A 16,864-nucleotide genomic window follows, 5' to 3' on the forward strand; every position below is an offset into this window, starting at 1 on the left:
GCTACTTTTATGCAGACGTGTAATGTGCACACTACGGTGACGCAACACAAAACAAGAATCACTCATGTAAATGTATTTCTAACAAGATTCGGTTAATTACTCTTGAAAAGTATACAGTAAAAACTCACACAGTCTCAGTTCATCGAATTACCAAGTACCATTACGAACCTGGCGCGAAAGGGAGAGAGAATGAAAGAACAACAACTTCCTATTTGTCACGAATCATTCACTGTGGTTTGGTTTGAATTTTGCGCAAAGCTACACGAGGGCTATCTGCGCTAGCCGTCCCTAATTTAGCAGTATAAGACTAGAGAGAAGGTAGCTAGTCATCACCACCCACCGCCAACTCTTGGGCTATTCTTTTACCAATGAATAGTAGGATTGACTGTGATATTATAACACCCCCACGGCGTTGGATGTGTCGTGTAATGGAATAGTGGTGTAGTCACTAATTTTCATCTTGATATTTTAACCCTTGACCTTTTCTAGCCAGCACTAAGCGAAGATTCAAGATCATTGTCTATGGATTCCATGTCCTTCACATTCGATATTTTAAGTTAGGATGTAGCCTGTTTGAAACTACGGCACTCGATAACTAAAGTGGTGACTTGAGCCCCAAAACTTTTTTTTTAGTTTATTTTAAAACTGTATGCCATAATTAGGGATCTTTTTTTTTCTGTTATTTAATTTATGTTGATTCTGATGAACAGGTGATAAAACAAAATCAGCATCCTATGATTAACATAATGTCTGGAAGTATTCCAAATTAATGATTTTTCAAATTCATTTAAAATGGTACGTATGAATACTGCTAGTATAAGTAATAAAAAATTACAATATCGGTATCTATCTGCTTTTCTGGGCTTGCAAATATGTTACACTCATAATCTACAATACAGTAAAAACATTCACCTTTCCAAATAAACAAGTATGGCTGACATATGCTGGTAGCAAACAATATTTTTATCATCCTTTATCAGTGCCAGGTTACACTTGTTTAGTTCTTCACGAATACAGGCACCGCTGTTACTACGCGCAGCTAAGGCAAGGGTTCAAGAACTGTGATCAAAAGAAGCTGATGACGCCGAGAGAACTGACATCGAAGACGCAAACCGGTCTCAGGAAATGTCTGTATTCACTTCCTGATTTCATATAACTCCAGTTATCATAACTTAGACAAAAAAGCTGGAGATAAGCGTGCCGTGCGTTGAATAATACTCGAATAACGAGGTTGTGAATGGGAAGAATATTTCCAGAAAGGTTGAACGCCCTCAGGTGGCGTGCTACTAACAAACGTTACAAACATGTAATCCAAATTAGTATCAAAGTTAGTCAATCTGATTTCGTTTATTTCTTTGTTGTTGAGTTGAATTTTGCGCAAAGCTACTACAATGTTACCTTATCTAGCCACTCCTTATTTAAAAGTGATAGACAAAAAGAAAGTAGAGTTAGTATAGCCGGGTGGTTAAAGCATTCCAGTCGTAATTCGACAGTTACGGGTTTAAGTCCCTGTTGCACTATGTGGGTAGATGATTCTTAAGGTGAGGTATTTTATTTTTAGAAAAAAAAGCATTATTTGAAAACTGTAACAAGGAGAACTCAATGAAAAACGATGAAGATAAAGTTATTTTTGAAAGGCACTTTTTGTAAATGACAACAAACATATGTGAATTTTTCTAAAAAAATAAAATTTAAATTATTATTTGAAAACTTGTTTCTTTATATTCTGATAGCAAAGCCACATCGGCCTATCTGCTAAGGCCACCGGCGGGAATCGCACGCCTGATTTTAGCGTTGTAAATCCGTAGACGCACCGCTGTAACAGCGGGGCACATTTGAAAACTACAGCACGAATAATATATCTAAATATGAGTTTTGAAAAATCGCAATATGAAAAATACGTTTGAATATAATCTGTTTGAAAACTGCAAGAGGAAAATTGTATTTAAATACAGTTTGTTTGTAATAATAATAATACTTAACTCAGTACTGTCGGAGAACGACAAATGTAACGAACAATAAATAAGCGCTGTTGAATAACGACAAGTGTATCTAAATGAATACACGCAAGCGAAGCTATTTTCTTTTCCTTGGCCAGTGCGTTCAATAAACCGTCATGCCTGAAATGCACAAGTTCAACAGTTTTGAATCGTGAAAAGCATTCAAAATGTCCACATAAGTACACGATTGTAAATCATAAAATAATGATATCGTGCCTGGATCAACAGTTCTTTAATACACATGTAAAACATGAAACGTCGTAATGATATCGTGCCTGGATCAACAGTTCTTTAATACACGTCTAATACATGAAACGTCGTTTTTCATTTACCTATTAATCCTTAACCAGATGACAGAAAACCTGACAAAAAAATGCTAAACTTACACACGCGAAGAACTACATTATATTTACCAAGTCTGTATGTTTGTTTGTTTTTTCTGTTATACTATTTTGATATTCTGTTTACCTTTACAAAGAATTATTTATCTTTATAATAATAATGTTTTCAAACCAAAACAGGTTCCTACATTAGTAATAAAAATGTGTTTATTGTATCAAAGAAATGTCTTAAAACAAAACAAACATCATGGTCACGTTCAAGTACCTGCTTCGTGATTCGCCGCAGCCAGTTAAGCCAACTTCCAATCAGAACAGTGAATTCACAATAAGCCCTTTTATTCTATGTACGAAGATCAGCTTTCATCTGAAGTACACGATTCTCATAACCCGCACGAGGTTTCTTTATGCGCTGAATTCTAACATTACAAGAGAAATAGTGCTGTGAAAAAATACTTGTCACTGCTGTTCAAGGTCTCATGTGCACATATTTTGCGACAAAATGTGACAGGAGAAACATGACCTTTGACTCACTGATGGCAGCGTCAGATACAAATACTGGATGCTTTGCATACCAGATATTAATAACATGAGTCAATCTATCTTTACCGAAACGCCGAACTTAACATTAACGGTTCACGAGAGAAATATTACAGCCTTTAACTAAATGCTTGGAATTAAACCAATGAGATCTGGTTTAACATTTCAAATATGTATTATTTTTTATTTTTCACTAAATTTTCAATTACGTACAACAGCACTTCCTTTTTTCAAAACTGTATTAAGACACCAGTTGAAAGCAGCAACGGTTCAGGTTTCCTTCCAAACTAATGAACTAAAGACGCAGATATCGCAACATGCAAAGCTTTGTATGCTATAGTTCTAGCACTTAGCAGCAAGATAATTAAGAACACGGAACTTAGCTTTACATTTCGTAAATATAGTTTATGAGTGAAGCTGAAAAAAAAAAATGAATCGCTTCGAATGTTACATTTACCTTTTAAGTTCCTTTCTTGTTTCCTGGTAGGACAGCGGTAAGTCTTCGGATTTACAACGCCTAAAATAGGCGGTTCGATTACCCTCGGTGGATATAATAGACAGCCAGATGGCGCTTTACTGTATGAAAAGCACACACGTTATTTTATTACCTGTATTCTCTAATAATTCAATATTCAGGACAATTATGAAGAGGTATAAAGAATGTTATTAATTAAGACAAAATTACGATTATATACACACATTCACACTACACAAAATTACGACCGTATGCCTGAATACAGGGTGTCCCAAAAAATGTATACACACTTTTAATGATTATAAGTACCATGTTTATTAAGATATATCTTGGTTTTATAATCCAAGTTTAAGAAGACAAGTGTAGAATGTTTAGAGCTATTGCAAGTGTTTGAACTGATGACCGTTCTGATCCAGGCACTGCTGATAACGCGGACAGATGGAATTGCAAACTTCACAAATCATTTCATTTAGTATTTGGGTGCATGTTTATTAAGATATATCTTGGTTTTATAATCCAAGTTTAAGAAGACAAGTGTAGAATGTTTTGAGCTATTGCAAGTGTTTGAACTGATGACCGTTCTGATCCAGGCACTGCTGATAACGCGGACAGATGGAATTGCAAACTTCACAAATCATTTCATTTAGTATTTGGGTGCATTCTTTTTCAATTTCTGCTTTCAGTTCATTGATTGTTGCAGGTTTTGTGCTGTAAACCTTATCTTTGACGTATCCCCATAAAAAAAAAAAATCCAGAGGTGTGAGGTTTGGTGAACGTGAGGGAAATTCAGTGCTACCTCTTCACCCAATCCATCTGTTCGGTAAATTTTCGTCAAGATTGGTCCTCACATTACGATGGTAGTGGAGAGGTGCTGCATCTTGCTGGAAGTAAAACTCATCTCCAAGTTGTTATCAAATGCGTGGAACGACAGATTCTTGCAGAAAATTCAGATAAACGAGACCAGTGACTGTGTTTTCGAAAAGGAATGGTCCAATTACGCTCAACGCTGATAATCCACACCACACTGTAACCCCTGGTAAGTTTACGTGGTTCTGAGGTGCCCAGTAGGTGCAATTGTGATGATTAACTGAGTCATTTAATTTAAATGTGGCCTCATTGCTCCAGACAATCTTGTTTGGAAACTGTGCATCCTTTGCAGGTTTTGCTAGGTAACACTCGCAAAATTCAATTCTCCGGTTTGGATCATCTTCATTCAGGGCGTGGACTAATGTTGGAATAAAACTTTTCAAATGAACGCACTTCAACATGCGACGGACGCTCGAGTTTGAAATTCCTGTCTCACGGGCTGTTTGCCGAACAGATTTTCTTGGAGATCGGTGGAGACTTTCCAACAGCTCTGCTTCTCGTGTGGGACTGGTGGACGACCGCGGTCTTCTAGAACGCCCTTCATGGACGTCTTGAACAGTTCTATATGTTTCAAACTTATCTCTGATGTGAGTAATGGTGAGTCGCGTTGGTGGATCTGTTTGAAACTCCCTTTTAAACCGTCTTTGCGCTTCAGTTACGTTCTCACACTTCCAGTAACACTTTAAGATAAATTTTGTTTTCTCAAAGCGTAGTCTTGCTTCTGCCATTACTTCAAATCAGTTGCAGCTGTAAAAAAAAGAAAGTTTAAGTAAGTTATAATCATTCAAAGTGTGTACACATGTTTTTGGGACACCATGTATGTATAAATACACTATACATTCACGGATGATATCGTGTGACCTGCAACCATTGGTTTAAACTATGTATTAAGATTGATAAAATATTCATTTACTGTTGATTTCCAAACAAAAGCTCGTTTTGAGTTCTAAAACAAGCCAACTATGTCCTAAACGTATTCGCTCAATTAGCCTCAATATAACACATGTCAAGTCTTTCTTCTGTCTAAATATAATCCAATTATCACTGAGCTTCAATAAATCTAAAATAAGGCTTAACAAACTCAAGCTTGCCTGACGGAGTCCCATTTTTATCACATTATGTTTATTTAGAAATAACATGCTTTTATCTATCTGTCTATGGAATTCATGTCTGCAAAGAGAATAAATTAGTTTTGAAAGAATGATTGGTTACGTATTTAATCAATAAGGCATATGATTTTTAACTAGGTTAAAAATGGCCAGCATGGCCAGGTGGTTAGAGCGTTCGACTCGCAATTCGAGGGTCGCGGGTTCAAATCCCCCATCGCAACAAACATGCTCAACTTTTCAGCCATGGGAGCTTTATAATGTGATGATCAATTCCACTATTAGTTGGTATAAGAGTAGCCCAAGAGTTGGCAGTGGGCGATGACGACTAGCTGCCTTTCCTCTAGTCTTATACTGCCAGACTAGGGACGACTAGCGTAGAGAGCGCTCGTGTAGCTTTGTGCGAAATAAAACAAAAATTAGCTTATAATTTATTTCGATTTACACAACACTGTTATCCGGGAAATTTTAAAATGATTATATCACGTTTGCTTTAACCTAATTTATCAATTTACTCTCTACTGAAATAATATGTATGGCGGATATAAAGTAAAATTCACTGTTCGCAGGCTCAAGATGTTTTATTTTTAAACCAAATAATAGTAAGTAAATAATGACGAGCACTTAACAAAGAATTTAATATCTGTTGTTTTTGTTATTGAATACTTCCAAAATGGTATATGCAGAATGGAATAAAAAACACCATAAAGATAGTCCTAGAGGTTGGTATAGTTGGTTTAGCTGGTATCAAAAGTGGTTCTGGAGGCTGGCATAGTTTGTTTAGCTGGTATTATATGATAGGTATTATATAAGAAAATACATATACAAAATAAAACAATTTAATTATTTTTGTTACAAACTAACAACTATAAATTAAACGTTTTCCTAAATAAAACAGATGTAGAGTCACTTTTGCACCACTCTGAGTTTTAAAACTTGTGGGATGGTTTTAACAACATATTTTTTATCCTTATTTTTTAGCTCAGCATTGTGGCTATCCGGGAAGTCCAGCTTACGGAAAACCTAAAAATGTAAGAAATACCTACGAGCCAGGAGAAAGGGTTACTTTTAAGTGCAACAGAGGGTATTTCCTAATAGGAGCTAACACCAGACGTTGTTTGTCAGACGGCACGTGGTCTGGACAACTTCCAGTTTGTGGTAAGTTATGTTTGTCTAATTTAACGTGATATTTCTTCTTCTTAATGAAACTTTTGTACTAGTAGTCAATGTGATAGTTTTATTGGATAATTTGACGAGCTTCATGTGATGCTTACTTCTTAAATGTGAGATTTACATAATTCAATGAAATGCTTATAATAGACAATGTGGTAACTTCATCAATTAATTTGATATTTGACAACATTGGTGTGATATCTACTGTTTTAATTGTAAAAAATATTCATGTAGTATTTATTGTAAATTTATTATCATGGTGTCTTTTGAAGTTAATCACATATTTGGTTGTTTTGGCGTCACGTTTTCTATACGTTTACTATCAAACTTTTTGAAGTTTATTCATGTAGTGCTTTTCTAGTTTAGTAAAGTATTTGTGTCAATCTAGTGCCATGTAGCAGTTAAAGTGATATTTCGTGGTTACCTGATGCACTTATATTGGTAATATGAAGTTTGTCTAATAAAACATGGTAAATTGTCACAAACTACACAAAGATCATCTATTTTATTGTTATGTTTGGGAACTTTAATATTGTTTCCCAGATTTAATGTGAAAGTAACGTTTAGTTTAAAGTAGCAGTTGTCTTATTTTTAATTCCTCGGCCTGTATGTGGTGAGAGGGGCCTCCCAGAGAAGGACTACACTTTCAGTTTACCTCATCTGGGATTTAAACATCCACCCACATGTTTGCCATGCGTGATGACCCGTGAAGGGAAGAAAAGGATCCTGGTAGTTGTCTAACATACCACTTGGCCTTTAAATCCTGTAGACGGGCGGCCTTGGGGTTCAGCCCCCCAGGATCAATCGGCTGGTTCACTTGGGCTAGGGTCAACCACGTACCAGTGTTGGACGTTCTCAACAGCTGTTGTGAACATTGTATCTGATGCTGGTGGTGTTGGGGTATATTGCTCACGAAACCCCGGCGTTGATGCAGTGTTCTTGTTTGGCATGCAGTGCATCTCCTTGTAAGGAAACATGGTGGGTGGGGACGGCGCGCACTGAAATGCTCTTATTTTATTATGAATACCCCCATTTATGAATAAAAATAAAAAATGAAAAACAGAAAATAAACAGTTTATCGGAAAACGACAACATATGGACAATTGTTATACTGTCACCATCAAAAGTCAGATTCAACACCTCGATTTCTTATTCTGCATTCATTGTCTGAGAAATCATTAGAGCAGATGTTCCATTTTTCATTCAAAATGGATTAAAGGGGCTTGCTGGCACCCCCAAATCAGCAAGGAAACTAGGCTCAGGAGAGATTTTGAAGGAAACATCTTCACCACAACACACCAATCTCCTCTTGACGTCAAAGAACATGGGCGATATACCCATTGAAGTAACTCCTCATGCAAGTTTGAATTCTTTCAGAGGAGTGACAATTGCGAAAAATTTAAAGGACATTCCTCGCTGGTTTCTCCAACCAAGGCGTTTCTGTGGTGCGCCGTATCTCCATTTGGAAGGACGAAACGATAACACCTAGAAATGTACTTATTTTAACGTTTGCATCGTCATGTTCACCTGCCACTGTTAAGGCAGGATATTTAAACTGTAAGGTTCTGCCAAATATTCCCAGCCATCTCTGATATTTCCAGTGGCTTCAATTTGGACATTCAAAGATCTCTTGTCATGGATCTTTAACGTGCGCTTGTTATAGTTCCAAAGGCCAAGATGCCTGTGAGTGCAAATAGGAATTACACTGTGTTAACTGTAATGGTTCACACTCCTCGAACTTTCGTTCTAGCCCTAAATGGGTGGAAGAAAAAGAGTTGCAATGTTTAAAAACTGTAAACAATATTTCGTATCCCGTAGCTCGGAAGATACTGTCCTTCACTCCATCTGGGACGTATGCTGCTGCACTTCATTCCACTACTAAAATTGAATTGCAGACAGATCCTTCCGTGCTTTTAAAAGGGTTGTTATCCAACTACTTGAAAAGTCTTTTACCCTCTGTGGTTAAGAAAGTAGACGAGTCAACGTCTACTCCAGTCTCTGTAACCACCAGATTTGGCAGGAGAATGTTTTTCCTGATCCCTGGTACCAGGCTATTGTCCTGCCTTTCTCCAAGCCTGGGAAAGATCCCAAGATTCCTTCAAACTACCGTCCAAGTTACTTTGACGATCTGTCTCTGTCAGATCTTAGAGAGGCCGATTAATGCTTGTCTTGTTTGGTTCTTCGAATCAAACAACTTCCTCTCGCCCACCCAGTGTTGGTTTCAATGACAGCTCTCCACCGTGGACCACCTAAGTCGACTTGAAACGTCGATCAGAGAAACCTTTTTCAAGTGATAACATCTTGTATCAGTATTCTTGGACCTGGAGAAGGCTTACGATACTATGTAGAGATATGGCATTCTACGAGACCTCCATTCATATGGGTTGTGTGGCTATTTGCCAATTTTCATCAAAAAGTTTTTAATGGACTGACGATTCCAAGTTAATGTTGGTTCGACACTTTCCCGTTTTTTCCTACACAACCGTGTCTTGAGTATCACATTATAAAGATTAATGCCATCACTGGACAATTCCCTTCTACAGTTGCAAATGAACTCTATGTCAACGACTTCCACATCTCGTGCCAGTTTATTGAGCAACAGCTACAGACTTCCCTCAATCATTCACTGAAGTGGACCACAGCAAACGGCTTTACCTTTTCTCTCTCTAAAACCTTTTGCATGCACTTTTACCACAAACGGGGTATTCACCCTGATCCCTAGCTCGTTTCGGTGAAGTTGTGCTTCCTGTAGTCTCTGACGCAAAGTTCTTGGGGCTTATATTTGATCAGAAGCTGACTATCATTCCACACATAAAGCAACTAAGTGTCAAATGTACAAGGGCACTGAACATCCTTTGTGTCCTCTGCTCCTCCTCTTGGGGAGCAGATCGATGTTCTGTGCTAAAGATCTATCATGCTCTCATTCGATAGAAATAAGACTATAAGTCTTTGGTCTATGGCTTTGCCCGGACCTCGGCCTAGAAGTTATTGGACTCTATTCACCATCAGAGGCTTTGGCTCTGACGAGAGCTTTCCACATTTCGCCAGTCCAGCGTTTATACCCTGAATCTCATGAACCTTCTCTATACCTGTTTTCAACTGTCTTTACTGTATGCTTCAAAACTGCGATCCTTACCACAGCATCCCAACTGGGTATTGTGTTTTCCTTCCTCAGTGGGCCATGTGTTTGCAGAATAGACGGTCTGCCATTGTTCCTTTTGGCCTTCGTATACAAGTGCAGCTAGATGAATTGGGTTTGACCTTGGATGACGTTGCTGTTTCCACTGGTCAACTCATCCAACCAAGGCTTATTACCATCCCCAAATATGACCTTTTCTTTGAGCCATTTCAGGAAGACGGATACTCTCGATTGGAAGTACCATCTTATATTTGCCGAACATCTTAAAAATTATCCTTCCATTCCCATTTATACCGTCGATTCGAAATCAGGTGACTCTGCGGGATCTGCCGTGGTATGTTGTGGTTCTGTGGTTGCAAACAGGATCCCCTCTGTAGTTTCTGTGTTCACTGCCGAATTATACATACGTCATTTCTCTTGATTTGAATCATGTAGAAGTTATGCAGTACACGAATTGTATTATTTATACCAACTCAATCAGCTCTCTAGTGGCCCTGGAATCGCTTTACTTTAGTTTTCACCCTATTCTTGTTGATATTCAAAACCGACTGGCCCATTTCTCTCTGCCATCTACCTCTATCCAGTTTTTCTGGATATCAGGCCGCGTTGGTATTCGCGGAAAGAAGCTCGCTAACACCACATCAAAGTCCGTCTGTTCTGGTGCTATCGCAGCCGTGCCTGTCCCATACATGGACTACAGTCCTGTATTTAAGACTTGGCTCCGCGCCAGTTGGCAATCGACTTTGAATGAGAAACATGATAACATGCCTTTCCAGATAAAACCTTCTGTTGCTCCTTGGCCGGTCCTCCTTCCGTAGGGATTGGAAGAAGGAAGTTGTCCTGGTTAGGCTATGCGCTGGTCAAAGTTTTTTAACTCATCGTTTTCTTTTATTTGGGACTGATGCACCAATGTGTGACCTGTGTGTGTACACACATGCCACAATAGCCTAATTTTACTTCGTGCTGTCGTTACGACCGTGAGCAACAGCATCGTTTGAGATATGTTTTTACCATGGGTTCACCCTGCGTTGGACAGTGTTATTGGCGATAGTGACTCTGTTCACCTTAGTCTTGTTTCTAAATTTTTATGGGCCATTGGCCTTTTAAATTCTATTTATGTTTTTAATTCCAAAATTGGCCTTTGTTTTGTTTTAAAATGATTCATTCTTACATATTTTAATAATTTTACTCCTATTTTTAATTTTTTACCGGTTGCTTGGCGCAGATAGCGTAGTTGCTTTGCGCCAATAAACGTCAAACAAACAAACGTCTCATTTAATATAACGTATGTTTTGTTTAACGTGAATATTAATTAATTTACTATGACGTTTGTCAATTCTCAATTTAATTTTAAAGTTTGTATTCACTACGACACTTGTCTAGTTGTGCATGATGCTTGCCATGTTTAATACTATGGTTGCATAATTTAATATAATGTTTGTTGTGTTTAGTTCAAGTTTATTAGATTAAATTTCATTACATTTGTCTGCTATAATATCGTAGTCTTCGTCTTTAGTGTTTCAACTGTCTACCATACTATTTCACTTTGAATGTTGTTCAGCTTTCTGTTATGTATTTCTAGTTTAGTATGGTATTTGTGATTATTTTGTTCATTGTTAAGTTTGTCTAGTTTAATATTATATTTACTATGGTTAGTATGAAGGTGTTCAATAGATTATTTTAACGTTTGTCTAGTTTAATATTATATTTACTATGTTTAGCATGAAGGTGGTCAATAAGTTATTTTAACGTTTGTCTAGTTTAATATTATATTTACTATGTTTAGTATAGGCCCGGCATGGCCAAGCGCGTTAAGGCGTGCGACTCGTAATCCGAGGGTCGCGGGTTCGGGCCCGCGTCACGCCAAACATGCTTGCCCTCCCAGCCGTGGGGGCGTTATAATGTGACGGTCAATCCCATTATTCGTTGGTACAAGAGTAGCCCAAGAGTTGGCGGTGGGTGGTGATGACTAGCTGCCTTCTCTCTAGTCTTACACTTCTAAATTAGGGACGGCTAGGCGCAGTGGGCTACCAACCTACTCACTTAAATACCTGTTGAAGAATCCGCTAGTGATTGCGGCCATGTGTTCCTTGTAGGAATCGAGTAGCAGATGATGATGATGCTTAGTATGAAGGTGGCCAATAGATTATTTTAACGTTTTTCAATAGGTTTCTGTGACTTTGTCCAGTTTGATATAACATTTGTCATGGATATTTTTAATATAGTCAGTAGATTACTATGACGTTTGTCTAGTTTAATACATATTGTATTTGTTAAATGTTACAAACATAAGTTGAACAAAAAACAAAACAATACCCATTATGATAAAATATTATGCAAGAATGTGAAAGCGTTACAGCTCATAGCGGTATATCTCTGTGTTCAAGTAGATTGTGTGGCTTTGGTCCACTGATATGGATTATATGTTACGTCGTTGTCTATAGTACTTAGTATGCCTGAAGATGAATTCAAATGTCTTGTTTTCGCGTTTTATTGCCGCAAAACTGTGGTCTATACATTGTGACTGTGAATGTGTGATAAAAGTGATAATCAGATACTGCTATTCGGTCAGATAGTCATGGATAAATAGCTGCAGTGGGTGCTGTCTTCCGTCTACGAGTAGTTTATTGGTTCAAAATTACAGGCAGCTAACGCAGATAACCCTTATGTAGTTTTGGGTAAATATCTGAAACAAATAGACAAATGTAAGTTTACATTTACTGTTCTTACATGTTTTGAAACTTCAACAATTCTTTCAATTGAGTAAAGTGCTAACGTTATCAAAAGGATAAACGTCCATTTTTCAAAGTGAAAACTATAATGTGTAAAATGACTAAAACACTTGGAACAACACATTGTCCTATTGAACATAAAACTTAAACACAAAATTAGATTACGTATTGGCTTTCACACGTGGACTTTCCTGTTGTCAAAGACACTAAACACGACATTTCAGAGACACATTTTTTCACATAATATAGTGCTATTTCGGCACAGAAAAACTGAATTACCAACACCGACACTCGGTTTGTGGCTGTGTCTATTACATCTCTAAATCACTTGGAATGACCACAAGTACACTGCGCAAAGAACAATGACCAAAGTCAGTAAATATATATGTAATAAATAAAATTCAGCACTGAATTAGACAACTAATAAAATAAAAAGTATATAATGTCACATAGCTGCTCCCTCCACACACACTATACACTTTAGTGTGCAGTATACAAGAACATAACAACGTAGAAAAGCTTATTAAAACCACATGTGAACATGGAAGGCTTAAAATAATACAACTTAATAAACAGAACCGAAAATATTGAATCTTATAGTTTGAATGTGGATCAGCTTTAATCCATATTATAGATTCTCGATTGAGAATAACAAACATTTCCGAATGATATTTAAAACGTGTTTGTTCTTAAGACTGAAGGCAGTGGTTACACAACTGTTGTATTGGAAACACTTTTTATGTAAATTACGTAAAGACATGAAAGTATTATTTAAACATGTGAGACTAAGACAAGTTATTTTAACTTTTAATATGTTTTCCTCCTGGAATGTACTACGTAAAGCAGAGGTGAGAAACAGCAACAAGAAGTACGTTTTACAACAGTGTTTGCAAACTTTTATTGGGTGCTTCAATACAAGCACCCACTTGTATAGGCCTTCATATATAAGTACAAAATAAAAGAACGCGGCGTGTCAAGTGTTTCTTTTAACAAACCATGACGAGGTATTTAATAAATAGTACTAGTTCTTGCGTTATGTCCCATACTAGAAAGTGAATATATATTAATAATGCCAGGAAAACACGTTGGTTCAAAAAATCAGTTTAACTCCAAAATACGATATCCTATAACCTGAGTACTTTCTAAAGGTGGACCTTTCTTCTTCGGGGGTAAACTATTAATGCCCCTGAAGAATAAATTTACAGCGCTCGAGTTATAAGGTTTGTTAGTTTTGACTGAATACATATTATAAGTACCTAGTCTCTCTTCATCATAAAAATAGATGTAACATATCTCTGAAGACTGAAAAACAAAACGGCTTAGAACACGTTCCTTTCCATCATATAGAAAACTAGAAATGTTTAAAGAAGAAAAATTGCACGAAACGTGTTCCTTCCTTATAAACTACTCTCGTTACCAGGATACAAAGTGGTCCCTTTTCATGAGAAAAGTATGGCTGACGTAGGTAGCCTTTTAGTGGAGCTTTTCGCGAATATCTAACACAAAGGAAAAAAAAATCATAAATTTTCAGTCATCTTTCGTTAGTGTTTTAAATTTCCGTGAGCTGATTGCATTAATGATCAGAAAAGTGCTAAAGTCAATGAAAGAGTCTTCAGTTTTCAAAGTGAAAATGATACTAAATATTGCAAAATACAGATGACTCATGAAACACAGTCGAATAAATCAAGCTTAATGCATAATAATATCGGGCTATTAAATTAACCAAGATTACATTTAATGGATCACTCATCACTTAGCAAATATATCCTGCACAATCTCACGACAGACGAATCAGCTCCAAGTTCTAAATACATCCGCCAGGGGCAGTCAGATGAGTTATTTTTCTAAGTAATTTGTTTATTGTAGAGATAGCTTTTTCTAGCATTTAAAGTATCAGCAAACTTCACGTATACACGTACTACATTCAGACCTTCCTTCTATACCGTGGTCGCAAGCAACGAGACATTTAGGTTGTAAAAAAAATAAACTCCTACACAGTGCTCCATTTACTGCTACGTTGCCATATACGGATTCTCTAAAATTCACGATAAAACAAGTTCCATAAGCTTTGGCTCACTGAGATATGACGCAAGACCATTGTTTTTCCATGATGCCGAAGTATATTGAGAAAAAAGTAAAACATTTGTCGCAAACGTATGTTGTTTCTCTATTTTAAATCGTGGTCTCGAACACTAATACTGATAAATAGTTTTCCCTGGTGTTTTCATGAATAAAAAATAATAATAAAAGTTAATTTTCTTCAGTTAGTTGAAACTGTAATTTATAAAATAGTAATATAATTTTGTTGTATATCTGGCTGTTCATCCTTATTCACTGTTATTCCTAAAGTTTAAGATTTACTAGAAAACTGGGAATTCCGAATCGGTAGAAATAATTAATCTTTTGCCGGACAGAGGTCAAAACCACCCTTCGGTCTGTGCAAGAAAACTGGTTTCTCAGGGACGGGGGTTTTGAGTGTTTTGTTATTGGTAAAAATCCTTAAACATATGTGTTAAATCAATACTTAACAAAATAATAAAAAAATCACATGTAACTGCATTTAGAACCAATCTAGAGTGGCACAATAATGTAAGGGTATATCTGTGTATATATTGTTAAGAAGTCACATTTCATATTGTTATTTTAAAAATCGTTGCTTGAAATAAAGTGGCCCGGCATGGCCAGTTGGTTGATGCGCTCGACTCATAATCTGAGGGTCGCGGGTTCGAATCCTCGCCACACCAAACATGCTCGCCCTTTCAGCCGTTGGGACATTATTATGTCTCGTGCAATCCCACTATTCGTTGGTAAAAGAGAAGCCCAAGAGTTGGTGATGCCTTGCTGTCTTCCCTCTAGTCTTACACTGCTAAATTAGGTACAGTTAGTGCAGATAGCGCTCGTGTAGCTGTGCGCGAAATTCAAAAACAAACAAACAAACAAAATCTTGAAATACGTTTAAAATAAAGGGTATTGTTATTGTAGCACGTGGTATGTGTATACAGTAATAAAAAGACATCTCTGTGTGTATACTGGTATGAAGTCATCTTGTTAGTTTTAAAACCGTTTTTTTTTGTAATAAGTTTCAAAAACTGTATTGCTTTGTAATAAAAATAGTTACTGATTGTTTTTAGTTTTGGTAGTTATATATAATTAGTCGTATGTGTGGCCGATATGCGGTGGTATGTTTTATAATGTATGACATAAACTAATTATGTAGTACCCCTAGCTATGTTAATAAAGAGGGTATAGTTATATTAAAGCAAATTTGAAGTATCACAACATCGTTATGTTCTATGTTGCCACCACCGCTCATGCTCTATCACAACCTCTCCTCCCTGTATGCTTTCCATAATCTATATAGCGTATAAGGACAATTATTTCACAGGGCTCGTTTGAACAATTGAATTACAAATATATACAAACACTGCTTTCGACGACTTGACCACTATATTTTTATAAGGAACAAAAAGAATATCTATTTAGTTCTGTTGGGCTCTTTTTCCAGACAAAAATCCTTCTTGATTATGTTACGTACTGTTGCTTAAAACAAGTAGACGAGTTTTGCCACTGGCCTTTGCACTCATAAATTCTCTTCTGTTGCAAGACGCCACACTTCGTTTACCATGGTACGACTTGCTGCAGATTTCTTTCTGGATGATACTGGTTCCCCCAAGCTCATTCATATTTCGTTGTTTTCCAATGCTATTAAGTACAAAGAATGCCCTCTCTTTACAATTCTAATTCCAGGATCAAACACGTCTTTATGATCTAAGTGTATGAATATTTTACGTGGGATAGAACTGTTACATACCATTCCCAAAAAATAATTATCTTGCAGTGACACGACACTATCTACAATGTTAAAATGCAGTTCCTATATATGCTGCTCCGTCGTGACTTTATATTGGATGAAGCTGTTGCATCATTTGCTGATTTACATGTCCAAAATCGTTTTAATTTAGCATATTAAATCCTCTATTCAAAGTGATGATATGACAACTGTTGAAAAATATATCATTAGGACGAGTTGGATAAATATACTTATAAATAAATAAATGAATTAGGGTTACTGAGAATCAAAGGCTATAAGAAATGTCAGAAAATGAAAGAGCTTCTGGAAACTTTACTAGCACTGTTTAAGTTTAGAATTCCATGAGTTTATAAAGTAACCGGACAATACAACATGAGACATTGAATTCCATTTGATAATAAAATTAACAACACATTAATTAGTTTATTTCTCAGTACAAAATAATTTGTTAGTTGTGAACCACAGTTTCTGTCCGTTCGATCAATCTGCTACATCGATGGAAAGGAACATGTTTATAATTAGACTTACTGTTACAATAAGTAAATAATAACTCATGTACATTTGATTCTAAATACCTTTTAGTGGTTCGGTGGTAACTATGAAGGTTTATAATGCTAAAAACCGCGTTTCAACACCGGTGGAGTGAGGGTACTACACATATAGCCCATTGTGTGGCCTTGCGC

General features: G+C 36.7%; 2 protein-coding genes across 4 annotated transcripts in view; one reads left to right on the forward strand and one right to left on the reverse strand.

Moving 5' to 3' along the window:
* LOC143256012 (protein lev-9-like) overlaps window positions 1–16,864 on the forward strand; it is a 54,796-nt gene that overhangs the window by 22,533 nt on the left and 15,399 nt on the right. The window contains exon 2 of the mRNA XM_076512562.1: window positions 6,308–6,484. Coding sequence (XP_076368677.1) covers window positions 6,308–6,484 — 177 coding nt within the window. The remainder of the gene's footprint in view (window positions 1–6,307; window positions 6,485–16,864) is intronic.
* LOC143256014 (uncharacterized) overlaps window positions 1,518–16,864 on the reverse strand; it is a 58,415-nt gene continuing 43,068 nt past the window's right edge. For 2 of the 3 annotated variants that reach the window (XM_076512565.1, XM_076512564.1), the window contains exon 2: window positions 1,518–4,967. In XM_076512565.1, the coding sequence (XP_076368680.1) occupies window positions 4,265–4,948 (684 nt within the window). In that variant the 5' untranslated portion in view covers window positions 4,949–4,967 and the 3' untranslated portion in view covers window positions 1,518–4,264. Of the gene's footprint in view, window positions 4,968–7,154; window positions 7,282–16,864 lie in introns of those variants that run through there. The other variant, XM_076512566.1, reaches the window with a different exon arrangement.

Source organism: Tachypleus tridentatus, chromosome 7 (assembly GCF_004210375.1).
Source record: "Tachypleus tridentatus isolate NWPU-2018 chromosome 7, ASM421037v1, whole genome shotgun sequence".
NCBI classification, from domain to species: domain Eukaryota; kingdom Metazoa; phylum Arthropoda; class Merostomata; order Xiphosura; family Limulidae; genus Tachypleus; species Tachypleus tridentatus.